The 18,315-nt window shown below is 47.9% G+C and overlaps 1 protein-coding gene across 1 annotated transcript in view; it reads right to left on the reverse strand.

Annotated features, from left to right (window-relative positions):
* The window catches only part of LOC101950113 (adenylate cyclase type 10-like), a 62,369-nt gene that overhangs the window by 18,434 nt on the left and 25,620 nt on the right, over positions 1-18,315 (reverse strand). Inside the window, exons 13-19 of the mRNA XM_065594075.1 lie at positions 18,079-18,232; positions 16,157-16,349; positions 14,636-14,722; positions 12,534-12,817; positions 8,572-8,708; positions 6,763-6,879; positions 1,107-1,388 (exon numbers count right to left, since the gene is read on the reverse strand). Of these exons, the coding sequence (XP_065450147.1) occupies positions 1,107-1,388; positions 6,763-6,879; positions 8,572-8,708; positions 12,534-12,817; positions 14,636-14,722; positions 16,157-16,349; positions 18,079-18,232 (1,254 nt within the window). The remainder of the gene's footprint in view (positions 1-1,106; positions 1,389-6,762; positions 6,880-8,571; positions 8,709-12,533; positions 12,818-14,635; positions 14,723-16,156; positions 16,350-18,078; positions 18,233-18,315) is intronic.

The raw sequence follows: 18,315 nt of genomic DNA on the forward strand, positions 1-18,315 counted from the left end.
AAAAAATTCAGTCCTTAGCCATGGATATAGCAGGCTCCTCAACCACCAGATTTGGGCCAGAGTTCCACACTGTATGAATTATCACCACTTGGCTATACACCAGCGGACGACAAAATAACCTCATCCACTTTAATTCAGGCCTGTTGCTATTGTTGGTGCCAGACTTGCACCGAAATAACAAAAGATGTGAAATAACAAAAGATGTGTGGTGATTTCTGTGCCAATCTGTGTGTAGACAAGCTCTTAGACACTGTAGGGAGAGTTTGGTGGAATCTAGGTGAGGTAGAAGGAGAATAGAACAAAATAAAAAATTCAGGTAAGACATATTAGCTCATACCAGCCCGTTTTGACCTCTGTTCGTCCTCACAGTATGTTAGGGGTTTTCGAATGACTATATTTTAGTGCTTTAATGTATATGCTGCCACATCATGGTTATTATTGTTTGTCTTAAAGTAATTCAACAGAGATCTCAACTGAAATGAGGGTTACATTATCCTGGGACTGCATAAATGCGTAATAAAAGAAAATCCCTGCCCCAATGAGTTTATAATCTACATATGAGTCAGAAAAGTGGGGGACGGGAAACTGAAACACAGAGAGCTGAAGTGACTTGCCGGTCAGTGGCAGAGCCAGAAGTACAGCTTAGGTTTCCTGTATGTGTCAGGCCAGTTCCCTATCCTCTGGACCCAACTGTCTCTCTCTAGATACCGCAGGAGTGACTTGAATGCATTTACAATAGCATTCCTAATGCTGCAACATTATTGTACAGAATTTTCCTTTATTTTTTTAAAGAAAAAAGGCATTGATGATTACCCTGAAACAGATGCTTCTCAGGAGTTTATTTCAAAGTGTGATGCGAGATTCCATTGTCTAGGCTGTGACTGTCAATAGATACATTTAAGATGTAAGGAAGTACTAAAAACTACAGGCAAAAAAAATCTAATGACCTGTACAGTTCCTTCCTACTAGAGACAGCCCCTGCACTTTATGCATGTTAACAAGAAGGATTCACAGAGCACTCTGGAAAGATCACCAAGAACACAGACAAGGAGCAGTGGGATTTCAGCACACTCTGATGCCCCCAGTCTCTGGCCAGCTCCACGTACCTGACACTTGTCCAATTGGTCTCACCGTCCCGGGGCAAACAAGTAACTCTATGGAGGGCATTTCCTGTGACTGTGCTTTCTGGGAGTCCTTTCTTTTATGAAAACACTTGAAGATGTGGGAATCCACCAGGGCTGCAAGCGTCTGATTCATCTTCCTCTGGGTCCATTCGGGAAGGATGTGGAGCAGCAACTCAGTCGTGAAAGTCAGCCCGATGATAGCCGCACATTTCACTACCATCTGCTCCGAAGAGTTCATGTTGTCTAACTCAACCAGTGCGATGCCTACCAAAAACAAGTCATTCAGTAAATCATCACTCCTCCATGCTGAGTGCTCCCGAGAGACCAAGACAGTAAGATTACAGTGGTTAGCTTTAACGTTGGGAGTGAGAGGAGGATGGATGTCCTGTCTGGATCCTGTCCTTTTTACCCTACAAATGAACTGACCTGAGGAAGCTAACACGTCAATTATCTCTTCTGAAAGCTGTCTTCACCAGCAACTACTGATAATGGGCAGTCACAGGGAATTCACACACTGGATTTTTGTACTGACCATGAGTTGATCCAGGAGCCACCATAACTGCTCAGTACCTTGATTTGACTGTAGAATTTATTAGGAGGGCTGTGTTTATATTAATTCTTAATAGTTTGTCATTTAAATGAGACTTAAAGCGGCTTCCCACAACAGCATCAGAACTCTGCTGCACCGAGCTAGAGTGCCAACTACTGGACTTGAGGCCTGGCATGACTCCAAAAGCAGACCAGCGTAATCAGGGATTAGATTGGGGCAAAAAGAGGGGAGAACCTTTTACAGTACAAACGCCAGAAGAATGCCTGTTAAGCAGACTGTAGTGAGACTGAGTGGCCTCCCTCAAAGCTGGAGAGCAAGGGACCACTACACTCCCCCTAGTGGGCAGGGCTAAATCTGCCACTCCCCCCTCACCAGAAGTCCTGGGGCGGGACAGAAAGTATAAAAGGAGAACCCCAGAGCTCAGTTGGGGCTGGAACACTGGAGGGAGCAGCAGATGTATTTTAAAGAATCCTGATTGAGGTTGCAGGAAAAAAAATCCCGATGTGTAGAAAGAATAGTAAATACGGCAGGAGACCAGCTTGGCTTAACAGTGAAATCCTTGCTGATCTTAAACGCAAAAAAAGAAGCATATAAGTAGTGGAAGATTGGACAAATGACCAGGGAGAAGTATAAAAATATTGGCATGCAGGAGTGAAATCAGGAAGGCCAAATCACACTTGCAGTTGCAGCTAGCAAGAGATGTTAAGAGTAACAAGAAGGGTGTCTTCAGGTATGTTAGCAACAAGAAGAAAGTCAAGGAAAGTGTGGGCCCCTTACTGAATGAGGGAGGCAACTTAGTGACAGAGGATGTGGAAAAAGCTAATGTACTCAATGCTTTTTTTGCCTCTGTCTTCACAAACAAGGTCAGCTCCCAGACTGCTGCACTGGGCAGCATAGTATGGGGAGGAGGTGACCAGCCTCAGTGGAGAAAGAAGTGGTTTGGTTCAGGACTATTTAGAAAAACTGGACAAGCACAAGTCCACAGGGCCGGATGCACTGCATCCAAGGGTGCTAAAGGAGTTGGCGGATGTGATTGCAGAGCCATTGGCCATTATCTTTAAAAATCCATGGTGATCGGAGGAGGTCCCAGATGACTGGAAAAAGGCTAATGTAGTGCCCATCTTTAAAAAAGGGAAAAAGGAGGATCCGGGAAACTACAGGCCAGTCAGCCTCACCTCAGTCCCTGGAAAAATCATGGAGCAGGTCCTCAAGGAATCAATTCTGAAGCTCTTAGAGGAGAGGAAAGTGATCAGCAACAATCAGCATGGATTCACCAAGGGCAAGTCATGCCTCAGTAACCTAATTGCCTTCTATGAGGAGATAACTGGATCTGTGGATGAGGCGAAAGCAGTGGATGTGTTATTCCTTGACTTTAGCAAAGCTTTTGATACGGTCTCCCACAGTATTCTTGCCGGCAAGTTAAAGAAGTATGGGCTAGATGAATGGACTATAAGGTGGATAGAAAGCTGGCTAGATCATCGGGTTCAATGGGTAGTGATCAATGGCTCCATGTCTAGTTGGCAGCTGGTTTCAAGCAGAGTGACCCAAGGTTGGTCCTGGGGCCGGTTTTGTTCAATATCTTCATTAATGATCTGGAGGATGGCGTAGACTGCACTCTCAGCAAGTTTGCAGATGACACTAAACTGGGAGGAGTGGTAGATACGCTGGAGGGTAGGGATAGGATATAAGAGGGACCTAGACAAATTAGAGGATTGGGCCAAAAGAAACCTGATGAGGTTCAACAAGAACAAGTGCAGAGTCCTGCACTTAGGATGGAAGAATCCCATTCACTGTTTCAGACTATGGACTGAATGGCTAGGAAGCAGTTCTGCAGAAAAGGACCTAGGGGTTACAGTGGACAAGAAGCTGGATATGAGTCAACAGTTTGCCCTTGTTGCCAAGGAGGCTAATGGCATTTTGGGCTGTATAAGTAGGGGCATTGCCAGCAGATCGAGGGACGTGATCATTCCTCTCTATTCGACATTGGTGAGGCCTCATCTGGAGTACTGTGTCCAGTTTTGGGCCCCACACTACAAGAAGGATGTGAAAAAATTGGAAAAAGTCCAGCGGAAGGCAACAAAAATTATTACGGGGCTGGAGCACATGACTTATGAGGAAAGGCTGAGGGAACTGGGATTGTTTAGTCTGCAGAAGAGAAGAATGAGGGGGGATTTGATAGCTGCTTTCAACTACCAACCTGAAAGGGGGTTCCAAAGAGGATGGATCTAGACTGTTCTCAGTGGTATCAGATGAGAGAACAAGGAGTAATGGTCTCAAGTTGCAGTGGGGGAGGTTTAGGTTGGATATTAGGAAAAACTTTTTCACTAGGAGGGTGGTGAAGTGCTGGAATGGGTTACCTAGGGAAGTGGTGGAATCTCCTTCCTTAGAGGTTTTTAAGGTCAGGCTGGGATGATTTAGTTGGAAATTGGTCCTGCTTTGAGCAGGGGGTTGGATGACCTACTGAGGTCCCTTCCAACCCTGATATTCTATGATTCTATTTCTCTTCTAGGGAGCTGGAATCTCAACATGATCCCAGACTAGCAGGGCCATCCTTAGGCATAGGAGGCTACTTAGGGCACCTGAAAATTTAGGGCACCACTGGGTCTTAGTGTCCCCCTCCTGCCTCTTCCTATCCCTGTTCTGACCCTTCCTGCAGGCTCCCATAGCTGGCTGCTGAAGCCTGGTGACTCTTACTCCGGAAGGGATCTAGTAACTTAAAAGTGAAAAAGTCTTCCACCCTACCAGACCTATTAGCACAACACTGAAACTGTTAAAGAGCCATTCAAGTGGTAATGAACTCATTTAACAGGCATTTGGCAACCCCTACGTATATATTGTCAGTTTCTGAATTTGCTGACAAAACCAGTTGTGCATTACTGTAATATTTACTCAGAACATGTTAGTCTACAGGATCTTAGTTTAAAATTTGCTTTAAAAATATTTCATTAGTGAGTTGGTGAAGATTCATAGATTCTAGGACCTGAAGGGACCTCGAGAGGTCATCGAGTCCAGTCCCCTGCCCTCATGGCAGGACCAAATACTGTCTAGACCATCCCTGATAGACATTTATCTAACCTACTCTTAAATATCTCCAGAGATGGAGATTCCACAACCTCCCTAGGCAATTTATTCCAGTGTTTAACCACCTTGACAGTTAGGAACTTTTTCCTAATGTCCAACCTAACTTCAGGGCATATCAAAAAACCTGTGACTGACATTTTTTTATTTCTAAGTTTAGTGCTTTTAATTAGGTACCTTCTGCATGTCCAGTCTTCACCATCTGGCATGCAGTGGAAAACATGCCCCATTTTCTTTAGAAAGAAATTGCAGAAGAGTGTTTTTTTCAAATATCATTTGCTTCATTTGGGTTCAGGGATTTGGCTGGAAGGGGGTGAGCACGATGGGGGAGGGAAGAGAGGAGGGAGACAATGGGGAGAGGGTAGGGCCTGGGTGGAGTGGGGCGGGGCCTGGAGCAGAGCAGGAGTGGAGTATGGGTGAGGCCACAGGCAGAAGAGGTGGGCTGGGGAGCTAGCCTCCCCAAGGGGCAGCTTCACCCACTGCCCATGACAGGAGGTAAGAGCGGGTTGGCTCCTGCACACCCAGTGCGCACTGCAGTCTCCTTAGGCAGGGGCTGTATTCACAGAGCCAAATGTGCCAGCACCATGCATTCTGTGTGAGGGAGAGGGTAAGGGGGTCTCTGCGGGGAACTGTGACTCTCCACCACTGTGAGGCAGGCCGGTGGGGCCGGTATCTTTTGCTGCCTCGTCCCTAACCTCCCCCTCACCCCCGGGCTGCCGTCGGGCATAGGGGCACCAGTTTAATAATACTGCATAGGGCCCCTTAAATCCTAAGGACGACCCTGCAGACTAGGCCCTGAGTGGAGCTGCGCCCTGCAGTCGGAGGAGACAGACGAGAATCCCCAAGGATTCCCCGACACCAGGGCCAGCTTTAGGCCGATTCCCCGGAATCGGGCCCCGCACCCGCGCCTAAGAGGGCCCCGCGCTTTAGGCTCACACGGTGGTGGTCCGCTCCGGCGGCATTTCGACGGCGGGGGGTCCTTCAGTGCCGCAGAAGATGTGGAGCGGACACCTCCGCCACCGAAGACCCGGACTGCGGAATCGGGCCCCGCAGGTCCTAAAGCCGGCCCTTACTGCCACCGTTAGGACCCTGGGCTGGGACCCAGTGGAGTAGGGTGGGCCCGGATCTCCCTATCCACTGCTGCCAACCCCACCCCTGGTAGGGTGACCAGACAGCAAGTGTAAAAAACCGGGACAGGGGGTGGGGAGTAATAGGAGCCTATATAAGAAAAAGCCTCAAAAATCGGGACTGTCCCTATAAAATTGGGACATCTGGTCATCCTAACTCCTGGGGAGGCAGTCTACCCACCTTAGCAGTGGCGGCTCCAGACAGCAGCGCACCAAGCACGTGCCTGGGGCAGCAAGCCACGGGGGGTGCCCTGCCGGTCCCTGCGAGGGTGGCAGTCAGGTCGCCTTCGGTGGCTTGCCTGCGGGAGGGCCGCCGGTCCCATGGATTCGGCGACAATTCGGTGGCGGGTATGCCAAAGCCGCGGGACCGGCGGACCTCCCGCAGGCAAGCCACCGAAGGCAGCCTGTCCGCCGTGCTTGGGGCGGCAAAAAAGCTAGAGCCGCCCCTGCACCTTAGGCCGGATGGTCTGCGCTTGCCTGCTTTTGCTCTGCCCCAGCCAGGAGGTTGTGGGCCATAGACTGTTAATTGCTGTCTGCTCCAGTCAGGAGGTTGTGGGCCATAGACTGCCTGTGCTCTACCTTCCCCCTCTCCCTCTCCCGGGCCAGAACTTCCCCATAGACTATTGATTACTACCTGCCTGTAGTGAGGCCGGGTGGCCTCCATCCCCACTTGAGAGTGAGGAACCACTACACATACTTCTTGCCTAATTGGGAGGTCTGGCCTATTCTGCAGAGCTCAGACTCGTGCTTCTCCGCTTTGCTCCAAAGTTCAGACCTGCGCTGTCTGCCGCATTCAAGCTCCCAGGCCCTCTTTAACTGCTGCCCTTAAGGAACAGAAACATTGTGTCCCCACTGGCGGGAGACATCAGGATCAGACCCTCACCTTTTAAGGTAGGGGGCAGCATAATATTTTGCAACTTGACATTCTGGCGAATGGTGCAAATGTACAATTCGTTGTCTGAGCTGGAAGGCGATTCCGTTTTGGAGGGGATGGCATTGGCTGCACGGAGAGAAAGAGGAGAAAAAACAATTACAAGAACTCCCATTTTAATTTGTTTGCTTTTTAAATCTATCCAAAGCAAAACAATACTTGACAAGATCTAATGGGAACAGCCATTATAACCATTTGGGTGTGAGAATAAATTCTGTCACCCAGAATGCAAAACAGGTTCCATTGCATTTCTACTTAATCACAACATTCCGAGGCTGGCTCTTCTGGGGGCCAACTCTTTGGTGTCGCCTAGATTTCCCAGACTAAATCAGATCAATGGCCTCTCTTAGGAGAAAACCGTAACTCTTCTTCCCTTATGGAAATTTGGCACTAATATATGGGGAAGTACTAGCCTAATCCCAGGAAGTAAATGGCTGGTTTATGGCCTGCAGGAGCTGGGCTGCTATTTTTCTCTTCCCCCTTATTTATTTAGGAAGTTTTAAAAGGCTTACAGAATCATTGCCATGGAATTATTATCATTTTGTTTTTGATATTTACAACAGCTTTTATTTAAAGAAACATTATACAATATAATCATCAAATCTCTCTGTTTAACAGGGTGTTACCTTTGCACTATGCAAGACGTTTTGTTTCTGGTGATTGTATTATTCTGATTACCCATTTATCAAGCCAGGCATGTCCATCAAATGTTAATAATCAAAAACATGGACAGATGTGCTGGGTTTGTTTTTGTTTTCAGGCAAATGTATTTTGTCTGAATATTGAACAACATATCTAAGAATCTATCCGCTACATTTCTCATATCTTAGCTAGTATAACTGCAAGTGATACCATTCCCATAAATATCAAAATCTTTTGGTTGGAAGATATTTGTCACCATAATATCTTGTATCAATTAGTCCACAGATTAACTGTGTGGTGAGTAGGAAAGTGTTTCCTTTCATGTTTTAAATATGTTGCTTTTTCATTTCACTGGGTGGCAGCATATTCTATTATGGAAAACTATAACTGTTCACTATTAGAGGGGTAGCACATAGAGGAAACCTGTTAAGGTTGCTAACAAATTGCATTATAACCTTTTTTCAGTGACTTATAACTTTGTTAGGCATTAAGCTTTGGGACTGAAATTTTCCATGCTTGGTCTCTGCCTCAGATTTGGTTTTTTGAAAAGTTAAGACTTAAAATGGTTCAGCAGTTTTGTCAATGTTAAAAAAATGCGTATTTTCCACCTGCCCTCTTTTTGAGCAGCTTTAGTGTCCCAAAGATTTGGAGCAGGAATAGAAATTTCTCAGGGACAAATAGCATCCAAGAGTTCTAACTCAGTCCCATGCTTTAATCACTCAACCTCACTCCCCTCCCAGAGACAGGAATGGAACCCTGCAACCCAGCATTCTACTGCTGAACGTCCACCACTTACCCTCTCTGCTGCCTCCCCTGGCCCCAGTCTTGCCTCCTTTCCTAGCCTGTTCAGCTACTCTTTCCATTCCCCTCAGCACATCTCCTCTTTGCCCCTTGCACCCTCCTTCCTTCCCTGAATTCTAGCAGCCAGTGCCAGGCCGACAAACATTCCCAGAAAGATGAGAACTGCCTGGGAGGGTGAGTCACTATACACTATACAGTGGGCTGTGGCATTTAAGAACATAAGAACCTGTCTTGCAACAGTGGCCAATGCCAGGTGCTTCAGAGGGAATGAACAGACCAGGTTACCAAGTGATGATGAGTTAATGACAAGTAGCTTACTGAAAAGGCCTTCCCACTCATCATCTACTTCCTCCTCCTCCTCCCAAAGATGGAAGATGAGCATGTTCTTTAAATGGAGGTTCCTCAGCAACTCCTCACAGTAAAATGGGATTCCATGGCTTCTCTGGATCAAGAACCTAAAGAGAGACAAAACTATCACTGACCATTAAAATAAGGGACTGTTATTCTCCTTGGGCGATGTTGGGGATGGTAGCTACATAGATACCATGGTGACAGGTGCCTTAACAACATCTAAGGTTGCAGTTGAAATGGACGAGGCTGCATCAAGTGTCCTGTATGCCTCCTACGTGGTAGATTGCAGGGCTGTACTGAAGATACAGAGTGTGTCGTGGGTGAATGAGCAGCAGGGCAGGGGATCAGGTTCATATTCAAATGACAGTCAGGTGTAAATCAGCACTTAACGTAGCTACGGTCGTTTACAACAGCTGAGGATCTGGCCCCATGTTTGTTTTTAAATGTTACTAATAGCAACTAGGTTACTCAAACTGGACCCATGTCAAGCCTAAATATTCTCTGCTAACTCATCACATAGGTGTCACCACCTTCCTGCAGAGTTCCAACCTGTCACAGCCAGCCTCTTCCTTAAACACCTTCCTCCTTTCTCCCATAAAGCCCCATCAGTCGCAGAAAAGCTCTCTGGCAAAGTCCATCTAGTCCCCACCTTTTCCTTCTTCAAATCCCTCCTTAAAAGTCACCTCTGCCTTTATGCCTGCAGTTGACATTGGCAAGGCAGATGGCAAGCCATAAGCACTGTTCATTGTGCTAAAATGTACTTGTTTGACTAAGGGTAGGTCTACACTTACCTCTGGACCCGGAGGTAAGCAATCGATCTTCTGGGATCGATTTATCGCGTCTTGTCTAGACGCAATAAATCGATCCCGGATCGATCCCGGAAGTGCTCCCCGTCGACGCCGGTACTCCAGCTCGGCGAGAGGAGTACGCGGCATCGACAGGGGAGCCTGCCTGCCACGTCTGGACCCGCGGTAAGTTCAAACTAAGGTACTTCGACTTCAGCTACGTTATTAATATAACTGAATTTGCGTACCTTAGTTCGAAGTGGGGGGTTAGTGTGGACCAGGCCCAACACTCACCCTCCCATTCCCACCACCACCACCACCCTCTTTGGCTACCTGTTGTAACCTACAGTCTCAGTGTTTTTAGGGCAGTGACACTGGAGCCTGCATCCTGACTGGCACCCTTAGGTGTTATGCATCTGAAGAAGTGGGCTGTAGTCCACGAAAGTTTATGCTCTAATAAATTTGTTAGTCTCTAAGGTGCCACAAGTACTCCTGTTCTTTTTGCGGATACAGACTAACATGGCTGCTACTCTGAAACCTATAATATAAATAAATGCCAAGATTTTCAAAAATGGGAGCCTAAAGTAAGACTCTTAAATCCATATTTGGGCACTTAAATAAATTGCCTGATTATTTCAAAAGTGCTGAGCACCCAGCAGCTCCCATTGACATCACCCATACAACTTTAACTGTGCATACACACTATGATTCAATCTTTAATTAATTACTGTCCTCCTCTCCCCCACGGGACTTCTTGCTTCAGTCAATGCACACAATGGAATCTAGGATCCTATGGTTACACCAGTGTGGGGGTCACATAGGAGTCCTTGGAGTTATTTTAAGGGTCCCTTCTACAGTTCTTATACAAAACCAGGAGGAGGGTAAGGAGATTCGCTTAGGCACATACAGCAGTTAGGCATCTAACTTCCGGTTGCTCTTTTGAAAATCTCTCCATTTTATACCAGGCTTTTGATTTGCAATGTTTAAAACAGGCTCGGCCAATATCTGTTGACCAGTTGCTGTGACATTTGCGGCCTCTCAGCCACTTGAATTGCAAAGACTCAAAATGGCAGTAAAGCTTCCTTTGGCAAAATATCTCCCAAGTCCGCTCATTACCTGATGTTTCATTGATTCACAGATTCTAAGGCCAGAAGAAACCACTGTGATCAGCTAGTCTCACCGCCAGTATAATACAGCCCATAGAATTTCCCTGAAATAATTCCTGTTGAAACTAGAGCATATCTTTTAGAAAAAACATCCAGTGTTTTCGTACCATGCTTAGCTTTAGTATCTTAGCAAATATGGAAACAGTACTGGCATGGCCATCTGCATTACAGTAGTAAAATGGAAAAACCAATAAGGATAACATTTTAAAATGCACTGTGCAGGTTTTTTTTTAGTTGATTGCTTTTAGCTGAAAGCAGGTATCAAATAAGGTTTAATGAATTTTTAGCCTTGCAATTTGAATGGGTGAAAGGGCAACCTGGAGCTAGACGTTCGCTAAGTCTGTTTATAAAACTGGAGATGGAAGCCTGGTACAGACTGGGTTTTACCTAAGCAAAAAGGGAACTGCTGATACAATGCTGAGGACTCTCAGCAGCTCACAAATGGATATAGAAATAGGTATAAAGAGTCTAGAACTGGAAGGAGTTGCCCAAATTTGAGGTACTGGCAGCTGTGTTCAGCTGGCTGGAATAATGAAGATAGATGGGTGGGTAAGTCACCACCTGCCCCCTGTGGGACATGTTGAGAAGAGGTGTAGGAGCCACTGGCACTTGATGGCTGGGGGGGTTACTCCAGAAAGCTTATGCTTTACTTTGATGATTTTACCTTTGTTTGTGGGCTCTGGGAATTACTCTGAGGACATCCAGGCTTCACCCAGACTTTGGGCCCCATCACTAGACCAACTGGATCCCAGACTGCCCAGGGATGGGAGACTGAAGATTTCTGTTGGTTTCTTCTCCCTCACCTGTCCCCGCTCCCTGATTCTATGCTCCTCCTCAGCTTCCATCCAACCAACTCTGAGGCTGACGGAACCACATTGCACCATCATGACAGGCCGAGACACCCTCTCAAGCTCTGCAAGCCAGACATGCCACCACTGAACCTGTCTGGAGCTGCCCTGCCTGCATTGATTCCTGGGACAACCTCAGACAGAAAACCGCATTTCCCCAACCTTTGCTGCCTCACCTTCCCTCCCCCTCCTGTGCCAACCCCTTTGCCTAAAGAGCTGGAATAATCTCTGACCATGTTGACCTGAAACCCAGCAGCAAACCTAGCCTTTCTTTCCTTTCCCCAAAGGGGTAGGCCCTTTAATATCAGCAAAGAATTCTGACCACCTTCCCTCTAAAGGACTCTGATAAACACTCCAGTCAGACTAGTTCCAAGGCAGAGCCACTTCCCCGTCAGAACTCAAACAGCTCAGACTGTATTTTCCCTCTTTGCGTTGAGTGAGTAGTGGAAGGAATTTGGACAGGGCTGTTGCTGGACTAAGGTGCACTCACACCTGACTGCTGAATGGTGGGGCAGGAAACAAAGGTCAAGTTAACATCTTAGCCTTCTGCGCTCACCACTCTTCACCACAACAGAGGGGATGGATGGTACCACCTTAGCTCTCTGCCTAGGAGCAAACTGATTGAGAGATCCCCCAAGCAACTACCCTGGGATGTATTTGCAAACCAGAACATTAGAAGGCAGTGACAAGCCAAGAGCGATATGTTAATAACAATAATATCTGGACTTTCTATAGTGCTTTTCATCAGTGTTTTTTCAGAGGCAGTATAATCAGCTTCATTATACAGATGGGGAAACTGAGGGACAGAGAAACAACGTGATCTGCCCAAGGTCACCCAGTAAGACAGTGATAGAGCCAGGAATAAACCTCAGTCCCAATCCAGTGCTCTATCCACTAGGCTACAGTGACTCTTTGCCAAGCCCTAGATGGAACAGCATACAGTTAGGACCAACCAGGTTTTACTAGGTGCTAGGCTATTGGGCTGTTTTGACCCTGCTTTCATGGACCCTACAGAGTCAGTCACTTGACCATGAGCCATTTGGTTCCTCCTTTATGGACCTGCTCCCCTCTGTTTTGCAGAGAAAGGTTGGTTTGCAGCTAAGAGCACAGATCAGGTGCCTATCACTTACATTTCTAGCTCCCGGGAGACGCTGACCACCCGAAGGTCCTCGCAGGCTTTTTGCAGGATCACAGAGGGTTTTAGCTCCCGCAGCTGAACGTAGGTGGTCTTTGTGCTGTTAATGATGTTTGCAGCAGAGACACAAGGCGGCCGTGCTTGGCGGCCGGGAGGAGATAGAGACATGACCATAAACACAGGGATGCTGGAGAGCAAGTCGTCCAGAAATTCCCATGATGCAGGATCAATGAAGTGGGCTTCATCAATAACAAAAATGAGAATGTTTCTCTCCACTACCTAAAAAAGGGCAAAAAATTGCCTGAATAAGGTGTTGCTTCAGTTACGTATATCTTGCCTTCAGGCCAGGGCCAGGGGTGTCATACCCCCACCCCCGTGACTGCTACTCCAACCTATGGGGTGGAAGAGCAGCTGCAGCTCCTTTGTGTTGGTTAGATAGGATATGGGGATCTGCACAGCAGCATAGCTGGGTGTCCTCAGCACATTTTTCAAAAGTGGCGCCTGCCAGGCCGGCGCTGGGCTCCTACAGGTAAGGGGGGGCAGCATGGCCGGAGGAGCCATTGGGGGGGCGGGCGCGGCCGGAGGAGCGAAGGGGCCGGCTCCTCGGCCATTGCGCCCCATGCTCAGCGCGGCCCCAACATCGCCGCAGCCGCCTCCTGCGGCGGCTCAGGGCTCAGCGGCCGAGCGCTCCCCGCCCCTGGATGCGGCAGCAGCAGCATCTCCTAGCAGCGGCTCGCAGCCCATTATACAGTGCAAAGAGAGGCAGGGATGGGAGAGGGGACGAGAAGCCCCAACACATCTAATGTCCCAAGCGCCTCCCGGAAGCGATTGGGGGACAAATATCAGGAAGCAGCAACAGGCTTCTTCTCCGGGTCCAGTGCTGGGCTGCCAAGCACACCCGCCCGGGCCAAGGGAAACAGGAAGCTGCCGGAGAGAGGTGGGGATCTGCCCGCCTGCCAGCTGCTGCCCACCCCACTGCTCCGCTCCCCCACAGCCCCCCGGAGAAGCGAGCAGCGCCCGGCACCCCTTCCCCGCGCCCGCAGCCTCCAGCCCGGCCTCAGGGCAGGGGGGCAGCCCGCACCGCCTGGAGTTTCCCGCGAGTCTCTTCCCTCCCCCTCCCGCGGCGGCCGCCCAGCGTGGTGTCATGTTTTCCTCCGAGTCCAAGGTCGCTCGGCAGCTGGTGAGTCCCGCCTGGGGGCACGTGAAACTTTCTCGCCTCTTCTCCCCCACTTCTCCGACCGCACCCTAAAAACTTCCTCGGCCGGGCCAGGCAGTGCCATGCCCAGCCCTCTCCCCCCCGGACTGAGCCCCTCCGAGGGGGGGCGCAGCATGGCCGCAGAGTGGCCGGAGGAGCCAAGGTGGGGGAGACGCGGTACGGCTGGAGGAGCCAGCTAAGGGGGGGGGCGCGGAGCGGCCAGAGGAGGAGCCAAGGGGGCGTGACCAGAGGAGGAGCCAAGGGGGGGCGCCTTTTTTATGTTTGCTCCCCCTGCACTTAGAACCTGGCTACGCCACTGGGTCTGCATACACATGGATCCATGGCCCCGCCCATGGCCTGACCCCCCGACCACCTCTAACGTGACCTTCTGTGCTGACTAGGGAGGAGACAAGGTCCAGAGCTTTCCTCCCAGGCAGCTTATCCCACTTCATTCATGCACGTGTAAGAGGGCTCTGTCCCTGCACACCGTGGGCAATGTCACCCAAGATGATTACACTCTTTTGGAAAGAGGGGTTATTTATGTTTTTCCACTCTGGGGGTATAGTCCCTGCATTTTGGGAGGAGATCCAAGCTTTGGGACAAAGCGTGAGCCAGTTTCATGGAGAATCCATCCCATAATCTGAATCTGAGAAGGGCCAGAAAGTGCACTCGGTGGTACAGAAAGACATAGTTCCTGCCCTCTAACTTTAGACATCACACAGTGAGTGCAGGTAACAGGAATTAGGATTGAGGAGGGATATAGAGGATAAGGCCATAAGGAAAATGACCGGAGTACACCGTATTCCCAGCCTGCTAACCAGCTGCTCATTAGCAGAATCTGCAAGTCCAGTGCAGTCTGGGGAATCATTTCTCTCCGTTTCACAATAAAGAGAGTGGTTCACCTTCTGCAGTATTTTCACAAGAATTAGTTCCATCTCCTCTGTCCTTGTTTCATGATCCATTTCGGAAACCTTGGCAGAGGTGGAAAACTAGTCAGAAAAAAATGAGAACAGTAAGCAGAAGAGGCAGCGTTCCTGTTCATGATATACACATTCATGGGAAAAGCCCTGATTGAAATGTCCAGCCTAGTGAGACGCACATGTTCATCTCAGTGTCTATCCTTTCCATACAGGGTTTGCATTATCTAGGGCATGTGTACATGAATATACCAAGGCCTCTGCTTCTAGATCCTCCGTCTAAGTCCAGCTGAACAATTAAACTACCATCTGACAGCTCTTTGGTGACCTATGTGAAATAAACTGTTGGTCTTAGTCCTGCTCTTGGTAGGACAGTGCCGACAGCAGAGGAACTATGGGTAAAATCCTGGCCCCACTGAAGTCAATGGGCACTGACTTCCCTTGTGATTCCGTTGACTCTGGTTGACTGACAGTGGACAGGCTAAAAACTGGAGGGGCTGTGATAGCTGAACTGCCCTCTCACCCAGAGAGGTGGTACTTTCAGAGCAGTTGTGTGTGTACAGCAGGCTCACTCCGCCATTATGGGAATTCTGTGGATAAGGAGAAGGGTTTCGTTCTCCAGGGCTGCCGAGCCTGCACATTTCACCCAGCTTCCATTTTTGAAGCCTCACCCTCCATGACACCTTTTTCCCCTTAGGCCTTTGATGTTTCCATGCTGTGCAGTGACAGGCAGCAAAAGCAAATCTTTGAAGTGTGGAGAACAAGAAATGAACTCCCCCATTTACTTTTATGGCAACCAATGCAGCTACCAGGGCAAATCTTTCCCTCCACATTCAACTTTTCTCCACTCCTGTTCCCCTTGAAAAGTCAAATGCAACTTCTCATTGGAGGGGGTCCTCTTACCATCACTGATTAGTATCCACCCATTCTCTTAACTGCTCTCTAAGTGCCCTGAGCCCCCATCTGAACCCCCAACTCCCCAAGAGCTGCCTTCAAAGTCTTTCCTGGGATGAGTAAGGGCTATTTCTTGCAATCTCACAAGTCTGTGAGGAATTGCTTCCCTTCCTTCTGTGTAGCTGCAGATGGCCGACATTCTGTGAATATCCTTTCGAATGTATAGGAACAAAGTCCAGGGTGTGTGCACAGACTAGGATTCAGGCTCACCAAACAGGTCAGCGTCATGACCGCAAGAAGGCCACTCCCAGAATAAGAGTGAGGAAGTGGGACAGGTGAAGTGGATGGCATCCGATCGACAGCATCATGCCACTAATTCTTCCATGCAGATATAGGAGCAAACATTTCTGCAACCATACCCAGCACCCTGTATATCCCAATTATAATGACGGTGTTGAATTTCATGAGCATTCACACCTTTGAGCCAGTGTGCAATTTCAGGGTAAGAATAAAAAATGCTGAGATGCTGAATTGGTGTGAAGCCAGGTAAATAACAGAACCCAATTCCACAGACATGCTTTTCCCCCAGAGAGTGAGGGCTTTCTCCATTACCTTGACAAGAAAGATGTTATTCAGGAGGCAATAGTAAGACTCTTCTACCACACCTCGGAGTTTGCCTTGGAGGATTTTCTGTCTTTCAGCATCAGATTTACAGGCCTCAATCCCCAGAAACATGGCCATGAGTGTCTGGATGACAAAAAAATTCTGCTGCACATTTATCTTCGTCACCTCCATAGCAATAACCCTGCATGGTGAAAATGAAGAGAAATTATAAGGAAGTTCTAATGGGGAGTCAAGAAGAGCCAGGACATTCTGAGAAAGAATTACAGAAACACAAACCTACCACTTACCACATGGACATCTAGACACATAGAAAAAGCTTCCAAATGAAGGAGAAATAATGGAACCAGGGTTCTTCAGCACTTTCTGATCGACCTCCAAGTCAACTACAAGACATTTCAGCCCCTGATTTTCTTTATGGATAAATGGCTGAGGATCAGCAAAGGATTTGAGCAATGTCTCCTGGTCTCTGTTTCCTCCATGGCTGGTACAAAGCAACCTAACCCCAGAGCTCAGCCTCTCCATTTTTCGCTTTTGTTTGTGGGACACAAAAGATTAACAGCCTTGAACTGATCTCCAACCACCTTTTCTAACCACACCCCTTTGGGTTACTGTCAGAGTCCAGACTGATCAGTCTGTTTATTGTCTTCTGGAGAACACACCCTTGTCAAAAGCACCTGGCTGCTTTCAGTTCAGTTCCATGCATTCCCCTGGACTCTAAAGTCATCCTGCATTGAAAGACATGCAACCAGACATACCCGTGAGCATCCATCCCATTAGAACTGCTCTCATTGCCCTATCGCGTGCATCCAAAAATGCCTTTTCTTAGTGATGGACCATCTCCCAGCCCTTCACTAATGACCTTTTTAAAGTTTGTCCATTTCTCTTGGGGAAAAAAACCCCGCACACTTATGAGCTTTCATCCACAGTTCAAAAGTTGCATTAGCCCACGAAAAGCTGAACAAAACCTTTTGAAATTTCAACATTTTTAATGTTGAAATTTGAAAGGTAAAAAAGGACTTTTTTTGGTTAATATTGTCAATTTTCATGGAAATCTTTCCCCAGCTTTCAACCAAGTATTGAGCTGATCAAAATATTTCAAATTTTGAATTTTCAAATTAAATGGGGGGAAAATGAGGGGAGACTTAATAAAACAAATTTGCAAAATGCCCCCAATTTATTTTTTAGCAGCTCTCCCATCTACACTGTCTTGCTAGACATGTTTCCTCTTTAGCATCTCAGTCGAATAGCACTGAAACATGAATCTGACTTGATCTGGGTCAAGGAATCTCTCATAGGATGGATGGGAGAGCCATCTCTTTTTGATGCGTTTTCATGCCCTGCTAGTTTTGAGGTTCCCAGAAATCACACTTCCCATATGTTGCCAGAAAACAGATGGACGGCTATTCCTCCGGATTCATGGGAGGTGGATAGCTCAACAAATCAACTGGACAAGAAGCCACAGTTAATCAAAGAGCAGGTGAGGTTAATCCTTTGAATCATGGAAGGACCCATCCAACCGTAAGTGAATCTTTCAGATTGCCTCATTTATTAAATGATGAATCAGAGCAGCAGGTGGCATTGATAGGTACGATTGGACCACTGGTTGTTTCATCACCCCTGTGACTGTGCTGGCTATTTCTGTACGTGAAATAATAGTTGTACTAAAGGAGGAAGTTACTAAAAGCTCCTCTCCCCCAGGCAGGGCTCATTTAAGCCATTAGAGGTCAGCTTTCAGCCAATTAGCCAGGCATTTGGCCATCTCAATCTGTGCCAGCCTCACACAGCCTCCATAGCATTTGGCATTACTGCAATCTCTGGAGGAATGTTACAGCGCAGGATCACGATGCAAGGGCAGAGGTGTGTGGGGCACAGGGGGTCAGGGGTATCAAAGTGAAGTTAAAGACACTTACTTGTGACCAGCCTCCTGGCCTAAGTAGGCAATTTCAGCAAGTAACTTGCTCTTTCCATAGCCCATAAGGCCTTCATATATTATGACGCGGCCTACTGTAGACCCCACAAATCCTTTCAACGAAGAGTTATAGATTTCAAGCTCTTTTTCCCGACCTAAGAAACATGGAGTGACTTTAAGAAAGCAAAGACCAATGCACGTCCCTTTCCCTCTTTGCTTAGCAGTGGCAGCATGTCTC

Source organism: Chrysemys picta, chromosome 4 (genome assembly GCF_011386835.1).
Source record: "Chrysemys picta bellii isolate R12L10 chromosome 4, ASM1138683v2, whole genome shotgun sequence".
Lineage (NCBI taxonomy): Eukaryota > Metazoa > Chordata > Testudines > Emydidae > Chrysemys > Chrysemys picta.